The following is a 12,039-nucleotide window of genomic DNA, read 5'->3' on the forward strand; positions in this document are numbered from 1 at the left end:
TCCTCAGAACCGACAGTGGGCATCGAATCACCGACCCCACTGTGAACGTGAGGGAGGGAGGTGTGGGCAGCGCTCAGGGGCAGGGAGCCGGGGGTCCATGGGTTCTTGTTGGGTCTCTGTGGTGAACCTTTTCGAGATCTCACGGAGCCGCTCAGGCTGTGGACGAGTCACAGTAACTCACTCTCTCTTCTCTTTTGTGTGTGTATTTCTGTGTGTGCGCTTTCGTCAAGTAGAAGAGCGTGAATTCCCCTCTGCGGCCATCCGTCTCCGACACGGGAGCAAAGGAAAGAAGAGGCCGGACGGAGCCGCCCGCGGCGTCCAGCGTGGCTCCTCTCGTGCGGGGACCAGGGATGACTGGGCTGTGCACCCAGACGTCTCCAGCCTTCAGCGGTTTGCGTAGCACACAGGGGACTCGTAGGGGGCCGCTTGCCACTGCCAACTGAAACAATACGATGGCAACATTGACATCCTTCGTGACGTTCCCACGACAGACATTCAGGCAGAAAGTGCTGGCGCGTTTTCTGTCTGCCAAGTAGCGGGCCATGCCTCAACCACGTGAGTGGTTTGGGCCCTGATGACCTGCTCTGAGTCCACTCGCAGCCAGTGACACTTGCAAAAAATCCCCAAAGCCGTCTTGGGTTCGGCTTCCTCAGCTCTTGACCAATGTGGCCGAAAGCAGACGCCTCCTTGGGACGCTTGGATTATTCATAGATGCAGCCTGCCCCGAACCTCCCTGAGTAGCATCTCGAGTCTCCGTGGAGGTCATGGATCCTGAACAAAGTGTCAAGGGCACCAGGAAGGCTGAGGGAAGTCCCCGGAAGCGGCTGACCAAGGGAGAGGCCGTCCAGACCAGTGTTTCGTCCAGCGCTCCGCACCCAGGCGGCAGCACAGCCGCCACCCAGGAGGCCCCGCTCCAAGACCTCCTAGCCCCGCAGCCCTTCCCGGGCCCTTCGCCAGTTCTTAGGGAAGGCTCTCAGGAGAAAATGGGCCAGCAGCAGAAGCCCCCCAAGAGGTCGTCCATCGAAGCCTCTGTCCACATCTCGCAGCTTCCGCAGCACCCTCTGACACCAGCATTCATGTCGCCCGGCAAGCCCGAGCATCTCCTGGAGGGCTCCACGTGGCAGCTGGTCGACCCCATGAGACCCGGACCCTCTGGCTCCTTCGTGACCCCTGGGCTCCATCCTCAGAGCCAGCTCCTCCCTCCCCATGCTTCCATCATCCCCCCGGAGGACCTGCCTGGCATCCCCAAAGTCTACGTGCCCCGTCCCTCCCAGGTCTCCTTGAAGCCTGCAGAAGAGGCACACAAGAAGGAGAGGAAGCCACAGAAGCCGGGCAAATACATCTGCCAGTACTGCAGCCGGCCCTGCGCCAAGCCCAGCGTGCTCCAGAAACACATCCGCTCGCACACGGGCGAGAGGCCTTACCCCTGCGGCCCCTGCGGCTTCTCCTTCAAGACCAAGAGTAACCTCTACAAGCACAGGAAGTCCCATGCCCACCGCATCAAAGCCGGCCTGGCCTCCGGAATGGGCGGCGAGATGTATGCCCCGGGGCTGGAGATGGAGAGGATCCCAGGGGAAGAGTTTGAGGAGCCCACCGAGGGAGAGAGCACAGATTCAGAAGAGGAAACGGGCTCCACGTCCGCGCACCCCGCGGAGCTCTCCCCGAGACCTAAGCAGCCCCTCCTGTCCAGCGGTTTGTACAGCTCCGGCAGCCAGGGTTCCAGCCACGAACGCTGTTCCTTGTCCCAGTCCAGCTCCGCCCAGTCGCTCGAGGACCCCAGTCCATTTGCAGAACCCTCATCCGAACACCCCCTGAGCCATAAACCCGAAGACACGCACACGATAAAGCAGAAGCTGGCCCTTCGCTTAAGTGAGAGGAAAAAGGTCATCGACGAGCAGGCGTTCCTGAGCCCGGGCAGCAAGGGGAGCACGGAGTCTGGGTATTTCTCACGCTCCGAGAGTGCCGAGCAGCAGGCCAGTCCCCCCAACACCAACGCCAGGTCCTACGCCGAGATCATCTTCGGCAAGTGCGGGCGCATGGGGCAGCGGACCACCATGCTGACGGCCACCTCCACCCAGCCCCTCCTGCCCCTGTCCACGGAAGACAAGCCCAGCCTGGTGCCTTTGTCTGTGCCCCGGACACAGGTGATCGAGCACATCACCAAGCTCATCACCATCAACGAGGCCGTGGTGGACACCAGCGAGATAGACAGCGTGAAGCCGAGGAGGAGCTCGCTGTCCCGGCGCAGCAGCATGGAGTCCCCCAAATCCAGCCTCTACCGGGAGCCCCTGTCGTCCCACAGCGAGAAGACGAAGCCCGAACAATCACTGCTGAGCCTGCAGCACCCGCCCGGCGCCGCCCCCCCTGTGCCTCTGCTGAGAAGCCGCTCCATGCCTTCGGCCGCCTGCACCCTCGGTACCCCCCACCACCCCTTCCGAGGTAGCTACTCCTTCGACGACCACGTCGCCGACCCCGAAGCCCTGAGCCGCAGCAGTCAAGTGTTTACTTCCCACCCCCGGATGCTCAAGCGCCAGCCAGCCATCGAACTTCCTCTGGGAGGGGAGTACAGCTCTGAGGAGCCCGGGCCAAGTAGCAAAGACACGGCTGCCAGACCCGCAGACGAACCGGAACCCAAGGAAAGCGAACTCGCCAAAAAGACCAAGAAGGGTTTGAAAACGAAAGGGGTGATCTATGAATGTAACATATGTGGTGCTCGGTACAAGAAAAAGGACAACTACGAAGCCCATAAAAAGTACTACTGCTCAGAGCTTCAGATCGCAAAGCCCCTCTCGGCGGGCGCCCACGCTTCTCTGGAAGCCGAGAAGAGTCAGGCTGAGCAGGAACCCTGGTCCCAGATGATGCATTACAAACTGGGGACCACCTTGGAGCTCACTCCACTGAGGAAAAGGAGGAAAGAGAAGAGCCTTGGGGACGAGGAAGAGCCGCCTGCCTTTGAGTCGACAAAAAGTCAGTTTGGCAGCCCCGGGCCATCCGATGCTCCTCGGAACCTTCCCCTGGAGTCCACCAAGTCACCAGCAGAACCAAGCAAGTCAGCGCCCTCCCTGGAGGGACCCACGGGCTTCCAGCCAAGGACTCCCAAGCTAGGGTCCAGTTCAGAATCAGGGAAGGAGCGGAGAACAACGTCCAAAGAAATTTCTGTCATCCAGCACACCAGCTCCTTTGAGAAGTCTGACTCTCTGGAGCAGCCCAGTGGCTTGGAGGGAGAAGACAAGTCTCCAGCCCCATTCTCGTCACCCCCACCCGCCCCGCACGGACGCTCCGCACACTCCCTGCAGCCCAAGCTCGTCCGCCAGCCCAACATTCAGGTCCCTGAGATCCTGGTGACCGAGGAGCCCGACCGGCCGGACACAGAGCCTGAGCCGCCCCCTAAGGAACCCGAGAAGACGGAGGAGTTCCAGTGGCCCCAGCGTAGCCAGACGCTCGCCCAGCTCCCTGCGGAGAAGCTGCCACCCAAGAAGAAGAGACTGCGCCTGGCAGAGATGGCCCAGTCGTCGGGGGAGTCCAGCTTCGAGTCCTCCCTTCCTCTGTCTCGCAGCCCAAGCCAGGAGAGCAGTGTCTCTCTGAGCGGGTCCAGCCGCTCCGCCTCCTTTGAGAGGGACGACCACGGAAAAGCCGAGGCCCCCGGGCCCTCATCCGACACACGCTCCAAACCCTTGGGCACCCACATGCTGACTGTCCCCAGCCACCACCCACATGCCCGAGAGATGCGGAGGTCAGCCTCAGAGCAGAGCCCTAACATTTCCCATTCTGCCCATATGACTGAGACACGCAGCAAATCCTTCGACTACGGCAGCTTGTCCTTGACAGGCCCTTCTGTGCCGGCCCCAGCGGCCCCAGCGGCCCCACCAGAGAGAAGAAAATGCTTTTTGGTGAGACAGGCTTCTCTGAGCAGGCCTCCAGAAACCGAGACAGAGGCCGCCCCCAAGGGAAGACAGGAGAGCGAGGACCCGAAGCCCTCATCCAGTAAACCTCCCACCAAAAGCTCATTGCCCCAGATTTCGTCAGCGGCCACCTCGCACAGCGGACACCCAGGAGGCAAGAGCCAGGTGCAGGACAGACCTCCACCGGGGTCCACTCCGCCCTATACGGAAGCACTGCAGGTGTTCCAGCATCCCACTGCCCAGCTCGCCCTGCATGAGAAACCGTACCTGCCGCCACCCGTCTCCCTTTTCTCCTTCCAGCACCTCTTGCAGCATGAGCCAGGACAGCCTTCAGAATTCTTCTCCACCCAGGCCATGTCCAGCCTCCTCTCCACGCCGTACTCCATGCCCCCGCTTCCTCCCTCCTTATTTCAAGCCCCGCCACTTCCTCTCCAACCTACTGTTTTGCACCCAGGCCAACTCCACCTCCCCCAGCTCATGCCTCACCCAGCCAACATCCCCTTCCGACAGCCCCCTTCGTTTCTCCCCATGCCATACCCTGCCTCCTCAGCACTCTCTTCTGGGTTTTTCCTGCCTCTGCAGTCTCAGTTTGCCCTTCAGCTCCCTGGCGACGTGGAAAGCCATCTGCCCCAGATCAAAACCAGCCTGGCCCCGCTAGCAACAGGAACCACTGGCCTCTCCCCCAGCACAGAGTACAGCAGTGACATCCAGCTTCCCCCTGTGGCTCCCCCAGCCAGCTCTTCAGCACCCACGGCAGCCCCTCCGCTGGCCCTGCCCGCCTGTCCGGACACCATGGTGTCCCTGGTTGTGCCCGTCCGCATTCAGACTAACATGCCGTCCTATGGGAGCGCCATGTACACCACCCTCTCCCAGATCCTGGTCACCCAGCCCCAAGGCAGCTCAGCAACTGTCGCTCTTCCCAAGTTTGAGGAGCCCACGTGCAAAGGGGTGACCGTGTGTGGGGCAGATGTGTACGAAGTCGGGCCCAGCACAGCAGGGCTAAGTGAGGAGCAGAGCAGAGGTTTCCAGACTCCATACCTGAGAGTGCCTGTCACATTGCCTGAAAGAAAAGGCACTTCTCTGTCGTCAGAGAGTGTCTTGAGCCTGGAGGGGAGTTCATCAACAGTGGGCGGAAGCAAACGCGTCCTGTCCCCAGCTGGCAGCCTCGAGCTCACCATGGAAACCCAGCAGCAAAAAAGAGTGAAGGAGGAGGAGGGTTCCAAGGCAGATGAAACGCTAGAGCTGTTGAAGCCGTGCAGCGTGGTGCTCACCAGCGCCGAGGACGGCAAGAGGCCGGAGAAATCCCACTCGGGCAGTCAGGGCCAGGGCAGGAGGGAACTAGAAACACTGTCCAGCGTGTCCTCAGATCCAGCTGGCCCCAAGGAAGTCCCTGTGCGTCCTCACCCCTCCTTGCCCCGTGTGACGGCCCCAGGCTCAGAGGCTTTGAAGGAATATGCCCAGCCATCTGGTAAACCTCACCGCAGAGGGTTGCCCGCCCTGAGCATAAAGAAAGAAGATTCCAAGGAACAGCCTGACCTCCCTCCACTGGCACCTCCCGGCTTGCTGCCTCGGTCAGAAACGTCTCCCAGACCAGCCAAGTCGCAAGAAGGTACGGACTCAAAGAAGGTACTGCAGTTCCCCAGCCTCCACACGACCACTAATGTCAGTTGGTGCTATTTAAACTACATTAAGCCAAATCACATCCAGCATGCAGATAGGAGGTCCTCTGTTTACGCTGGTTGGTGCATAAGTTTGTACAACCCCAACCTTCCGGGGGTTTCCACTAAAGCTGCTTTGTCCCTCCTGAGGTCTAAGCAGAAGGTGAGCAAAGAGACATACACCATGGCCACAGCTCCGCATCCTGAGAAAGGAAGGCTTGTGCCATCCAGCTCTCGCAAGCCCCGCATGACAGAGGTGAGTTCAGCCCTGGTTTTCTTCTCCCCACTGATTGCAAGAGGCTCTGCTGAGCTTTTAAAGCCACTCTCTCCTAAGGTTGCATTTGCAAAACTAGGGCCAGAGGAGTGGCCAGATTTCCTGTCTGTCAGCTGTGGCTGGTCACCTTACCAGAGAACGTTTCTATTGGGTTTCTTTGTCAGTGTGTCCCTCACATCACTGGACTAGGTACATTTCAGTAAAGTGAACTTTGAAGAGATCCTTTTTCCCGTTAGCTTCTATTGTAAAATCAAAGACACAATCTCAGCCAGGAAAAAAAAAAAAAATTTCTGAAAGACCAACTTGGGAAACGTGGCTGATGGCAGTGCCTGCAGCAATTTTGGAACCTTATGCCACTCCATCATATGTTTCTCCCTCGTCCTGTTAGTCGTTTCCTGCCTTTATTATTCTCTACATCTGCTGTTTCTGTTCTCTGGTACCGCTTGAAATCTTCCCATTTCCAGAGATTCTAGAATTTAACACAAACAACTCCTGAAACATGCCTTCTTTCTTTTCGGTGAGGAGGGTAGCAAATAGAACTGGACTGCAGTATCCCCCTTTACCAGTCAGTGGCCGTGCCACTCACAGCTTGACCAGTCTGTGCTGTGCAGTAGCACCCGGCCTGACTAAGGGCTCATATTTACTCCTCCATTGCCTCTGACCTGAGGCTGCCTCAGGAGCCCTAAAATGATGCCTGCAAGTTCAGGAAGTTTAAAATTTGATGAGTCCAGGTTTGCTTCAGACAAATGACACCTCCATACCCTGACAAGGCCAGCCTAAGGGTTCAGGCCATGATGTGTTATGCCGACACGGCATTTGTGGAATAGCAGCTGCTCCTGTTGATTAAGCAGCCTCGCCATGCCAGGCGCTGTGCTGGGTCCTTGAATCCAGTCAGCACTCGTCTTCAGCTGTGAGGTAACAATACCATCTCCAGTGTACAGAAGAGGGAACTGAGGGTCAGAGGGTGAGACAGGTCAAGGTCACAGGGCAAATATTTGGCCAGCTGAGAATTTGAACCCAGACCTGTCTGACTCCAGAGAGTCTATTTTTCTTTTTTCAGTTATTTGAGGAAAGAAAACCGTAAAAGAGGATGGCAAATTTAAAGATATTCATTAGCGTGTCTTCAGGCCAGTTGCTTTGACCGAATCAAGCATAAATCCTCTCAACTAAATTCGTACTGTAGAAAAATGAACAAAATTGTGTTCTATAACTTCTCTTATATTCGTATCCTCCTCTTTTACCATTGGGTGTATTTTGTACATTGAATTTGTCCTCAGCTCAGCTGGATATCTTCACAGAACCATCTTCCAAATTTATTCTTTAAACGTCCTCATCAGTCTGCAGAGAGTCCTAAACAGGATTTCCACTTTGGCTCTGCAATGTCTCTTCCTGGCCACAGCTACTCCCACGATACTGTTGTCATTACATTCATACTTATAACTCCTTGTGCACCTACTATGTGCCAGGTACTATGCTAAGCTTTACTTTTATCCTCACAACCACTTTGAGAGTTAGGGCACTATGTCACCATTTTATGGATGAGGACACCAGAGCACAAAGAAGTTAGGTAACTTGCACAAGGCCGCACGGTAAATGGCAGAGCCTGGATTTAAAACTAGCTGTCACTCAGAGCCAGTTCAGATGATCTGGACTGCCTCCCTCTTTTAACAACTGGACACTAAAAGGTCGTTTAAGAAAAAGGAAGAGTTAATTTGGCTTAACTGGTTTGGCAATTCTTTGTGTAAAATGCTGCTTTCCTAAAAAGAGCTGAGACCTGCAAACTTTTTCTTGGAATGTTCCATTGGTTTCGCTGGCATGTTTTCTACCAAGTGCACCAATCTGGTGCATTAACGTAACTGCATGGTCCAGTGCTTGATGCCTTTCTATAGTTACGCCTCTCTCTGGGCTCTGTTTGCTTATCTCCAGTGATGGGGAGCTCACCACCTCTTGGTACAACCCAACCCATGTTTGGACAGTGCTTTTAGAAAGTTGTTTATTATGCTGAGCTGACTTTTGTCATCCCGTAGCTTCCATTCTCTTTAAAGCTCTTCCTAACCATCTTCCTGCAAGTCTAGGCCAACCTATCAGGTTTCAGTTTGGTCACAGATTTTTTTCCATGCATGAGCCCTGAGGAAACCCAACTTTATACAAGAATTCACTTTGCAGCCACGTTCTGTTCCCCAGGTTTCTCCTTCCTTTTTTCCTCCTGGGGGATCATTTTGACAACCACCTGCACAATTGCAAAGAGATTAAGAACAAGGATTCCAGTGCCAGGTGGTCCAGATTTGAATCCCAATACCTCACTTACTAGCTGTGTGACCTTGGGCCAGTTACTTAACCTCCTGTGCTTTTGTTTCCTCATTTGTAAAATAGAAATAATATTAACACTTAGCTCATAGGACTGTGGAGATGATTAAAAGAGTTAAAATATCAAAGTGTGTTTAGAACAGTGCTTGTCACATTGGCACTCAATAATTGTTTTCACCTATTGTTATTCATTTTATTATCATTAAAAGCCAAAGTGGGGGCTGTCCTGGTGGTGTAGTGATTAAGTTCCCATGCTCCACTTCAGTGGCCCAGGGTTCGCTGGTTTGGATCCCAGGCATGGACCTACACACTGCTTATCAAGCCATTCTGTGACAGCATCCCACATACAAAATAGAGGAAGATTAGCACAGACATTAGCTCAGGGCCAATCTTCCTCACCAAAAAACAAAAAGCCAAAGTGGATCCCTGGTCCTCCTGCTCAGTTCCAACAGTGTTTCCTGGTAGAGTGGCTCATTGCCACCAAAATCACCTTCCTCCAGCTTGGCCCAGACATCACAGCTGGTTGTGAGAGAGAAGTCATGCATCAGCCTGAGGGAGGCCCCTTAGGCACTCCATGGATGGCCCAGAAGGCAGGCCGAGATGGTAGTGAAAACAGCATGCTCTGGAAATCCACGGGTATTGCACAACATCAGCTGCTTCTGTGGACCGTTGCAAAGCAGCGGTCCATACCCTCACTTGGTTTTCACTCCCTGTCTCCAATTCTGAAGAGATCCCTTTGGGGGGGTCACTGAGTCATAGAAGTTGGCCCTGGAAGGAGTCTTCAAGATGGTCTAAATCCCCTCAGACTCTGAGGCCCAGAGAGGTGAAGTAATCCACCCAAGGGTGGCTCAGCACACAGTGGCCTACATGTTGCTAGAACTCAGTTTCCCTCATTCCCAACTGGGTACCTTTCTGCTCAGCCCCCACCTGTCCTTGTAGCGGGCAGGTGTGGTGGCCGGCACAGGGGACTGCGGTTCTCAGATTGTCCCAGCACCAGGAGATATGGTCGCTTCTCCCCCTGGCTGTAAACAGTACAGTTTCTCATGACCTTAGTGACACTGGCACAAAGTGGGAGGAGAATCTCCCTCCCAGTACTGCTGGCCCCAGCCCCCAGCCCAGCATCCCTGCTCCCTGCTCCAGGATGTGCACAGGCCCTGTTTTGGGTGCTGGCATGCCCGAGGAGACCAAGATGCGGACCTGTCCCCAGAAGCTCCTAGACTAGTGTAAAAGAAGGAGCAACACAGCTCTCGCGGGACGGCCTGGTCTTCCCATGAGAAAGAGCTGGTCAGAGTCCCATGTTGACACCAACTGACCTCGTGGCCTTGAATAAGAGACTTCACCTGTCTGGGGATGAGTTTCCTTCTTTCTGTAAAGTGGGGCTCATAGCACCTCTTCACGGGGTACAGTGGAGATTAAGTGAGCCACAATTAAGTCTAAGTGTGCAGTGCCGTCGAAGGCGTCGTTCCATTATTTCTACTTAACCAGCCATGATTTTGTCGTTCCTGCGGCGGGCCAGGTTCACCTCCCTTCGCTGGTTTCCTCGGAAGCCCAGAAAGATATAGCTAGAGTGGAGAAGGAAGAGGAGAAGCGAGGGAAGCCGGAGGAGGACGCTCCTGCCTCGAAGCGAGGGGAGCCGGCAAGGATCAAAATCTTCGAAGGAGGGTAAGAATCACGTTTGGTTGGCAGTGTCTGCCTCTCGCGCCCCGCCGGTGGGCTGGGGATGCTGCCGGCTGTGTTCAGAGGCCCTGAGCGTCTCAGCCGGCAGGGCTGTGTTCACAGGCGCCCTGGGGTTCCAGCCGTGCCTTCCAGCAGACGCCACCTTTGTGTGACTCGCAGGCCACCTCTAAGAATGCTGGGCTCCTTGATGGTGGACGGGGGATGCTGGGTGTATTCTGAGGACTGGAGCCATCTAGGTCTTTGTCTGGCCCATCTTTCCTCAGATGCTGGCCAGGTTTCTACTCCTTGCATTGGGTTGACAGTAAGTCTCCCAGGTCTTTTCTGGCCTGCCACTTACCTTGGTGTATGTTCCCGAAAAGTCACCTGTGTCCTGCCTAAGCAGCCACCTTGGCATGCCTGGTGTCCTACGGGGGACCCGGGCTCTGCCGACTAGGCTGTTAGCAGGGCTGATGGCACACTGCACAGACCAGCTGTTTACACTGGTCTCCATGCTGACTAGCCGGGGTCCAGGACTCATTGGTTGGTAAATATTTAGAGCATCACCCCTGGTGTTTCACCTTTGGTGCTTGTCTTTGGAAACCTAAGGATCTAAGCGTCTCGGAACTCACAACTGCGGGGCCCTGGGCTCCAGAAGGGCCCTTGTTTCAGACTTGCTCTGTGGAAGTTTCGTGCAAGCTGTGTTCTATGTGACCACGTGTTTGCTCCCTGGGCTGTGATGTCTGTAAGCAGGTCGCGTGGTGTCTGTCTCAGGGTCCTGTGTCTGTGTCCCCAGTTTGATCCATGCAGCCCTTGTCCTACCCTGTCCTGAGGGATGACAGCACGGAGGAAAACCTACCTCCCAAAGAGGACAATCCCCTTGAGCACCTGCCAACACGGGATGTCACGGGGGCCCGCGATTCTCCAGCACCTGCAGGTGCACCACTGCCAGGGTCAAAGTGGGAGGTGCTGGGTTCCTCTGTAAAGCTGGGAAGAGCAGAGACTACCAAGCTCCCGAAGGCCGCTAGTGGGTGGCACTGACCAGCAGGGGCTCTCAGGAGAGGGGGTATCTGGAAACAAAACATGGGGACTTGGGTTGTCACAGTGACAGGGAGGGACAGGGATGGTAAACATCCTGCAGTGGTGGGGACACCTTTCCCTAGGGGAGAAGCATTCTGCCCAGAGTTCCAGTAGTGGCTCCACTGAGAAACACATGCCAAAGGTTTTCAAAAACCTGACCCTCTTTGCTTTTAGAGGGTGGACCGCTTTCTTCTCCTGCTATTTGGTTAGAGCGCCCTCTTGTGTCTCTGTTCTCCTATCATTGGGTCCTTTCAAGGCCACATAAGACTTCCTCCAAGGATGGTGCATCTGTTCACAGCGACGTGCCTTCTTCCCTCTTGCTTCAAGGACTGTCTCTGGGGCCCCCCGGGGAGCTGCTGAGTGTCAGCTGGGGCATGAAGAGGTTTGCTTCGGATGCCCCGGAGGCATCGCCTCCAGACTGGAGTTCCGGTTCCCTGAGGGGGCTCCCCACTGCCCCCATTCCCCTGGGGAGCCTGAGCTCCGGAAGGGCAGCTGACAGGAGCCCGTCCCCATCCCGGTCAGTTCACGGCTCCAGCTGCCTGCTGGAGTCCCTGCCACGTGGTCTGCCCTAGCTGGAAGGGAAAGGTTACCCCTGAGTGCCCTTCTCGTCTTCCTGCAGCTTAGACATCAGTGCCCACTCCTGCCCCACTCCACCCTCCCCTCGCCCCGTCCCATCCAGACTGTCACTTAGTCCTACCTGAGCTCCCTCTCCTTCAAGGTCCGCCCCCCTGCCCCAGAGCAGCTCTCCCACTTGCCTCTGATCCACTCAGACAGTCCCCTCCCTGCTCCAGCCCTGCTTCCTCATCTGTAAAAGGGGACGGTGGCATAGTTTGTGGATTGTCGGAGGATCCTGCGTGACCCTGTTTGTAAAGGTCAAAGTTCCTGGTGCTGACCCGTGGGCATCGGAGCATTTTATCACTACTGTCTCCATCTCTTTTCTCTCGCCCCAGGATAACCTCACTCTGTTCTGTTGGCTGTGAAAAATACTATCCTCACTCTCTCAACTTGTCACATCCAATTGGAACACTCCGGGGGGTCGTGTAGTGTTGCTAGTTAGATCCTCTTCTCCCGCAGCCCAGCTGTCCCATCAGGGCATCTGCTATGCCTCCCGCCCCCACTTCTGGGGACCCCTCTACGTCATGGTTCTCTTGGGGCTGGTGTCACC

At 55.7% G+C, this 12,039-nt stretch overlaps 1 protein-coding gene across 5 annotated transcripts in view; it reads left to right on the forward strand.

Moving 5' to 3' along the window:
- Positions 1 to 12,039, forward strand: part of HIVEP3 (HIVEP zinc finger 3) — a 469,251-nt gene that overhangs the window by 412,477 nt on the left and 44,735 nt on the right. For all 5 annotated transcript variants that reach the window (XM_023632292.2, XM_023632308.2, XM_070248788.1 and 2 more), the window contains 2 exons: positions 234 to 5,816; positions 9,658 to 9,803. In XM_023632292.2, the coding sequence (XP_023488060.2) occupies positions 765 to 5,816; positions 9,658 to 9,803 (5,198 nt within the window). In that variant the 5' untranslated portion in view covers positions 234 to 764. The remainder of the gene's footprint in view (positions 1 to 233; positions 5,817 to 9,657; positions 9,804 to 12,039) is intronic.

This window comes from Equus caballus, chromosome 2 (assembly GCF_041296265.1).
Source record: "Equus caballus isolate H_3958 breed thoroughbred chromosome 2, TB-T2T, whole genome shotgun sequence".
NCBI lineage: Eukaryota > Metazoa > Chordata > Mammalia > Perissodactyla > Equidae > Equus > Equus caballus.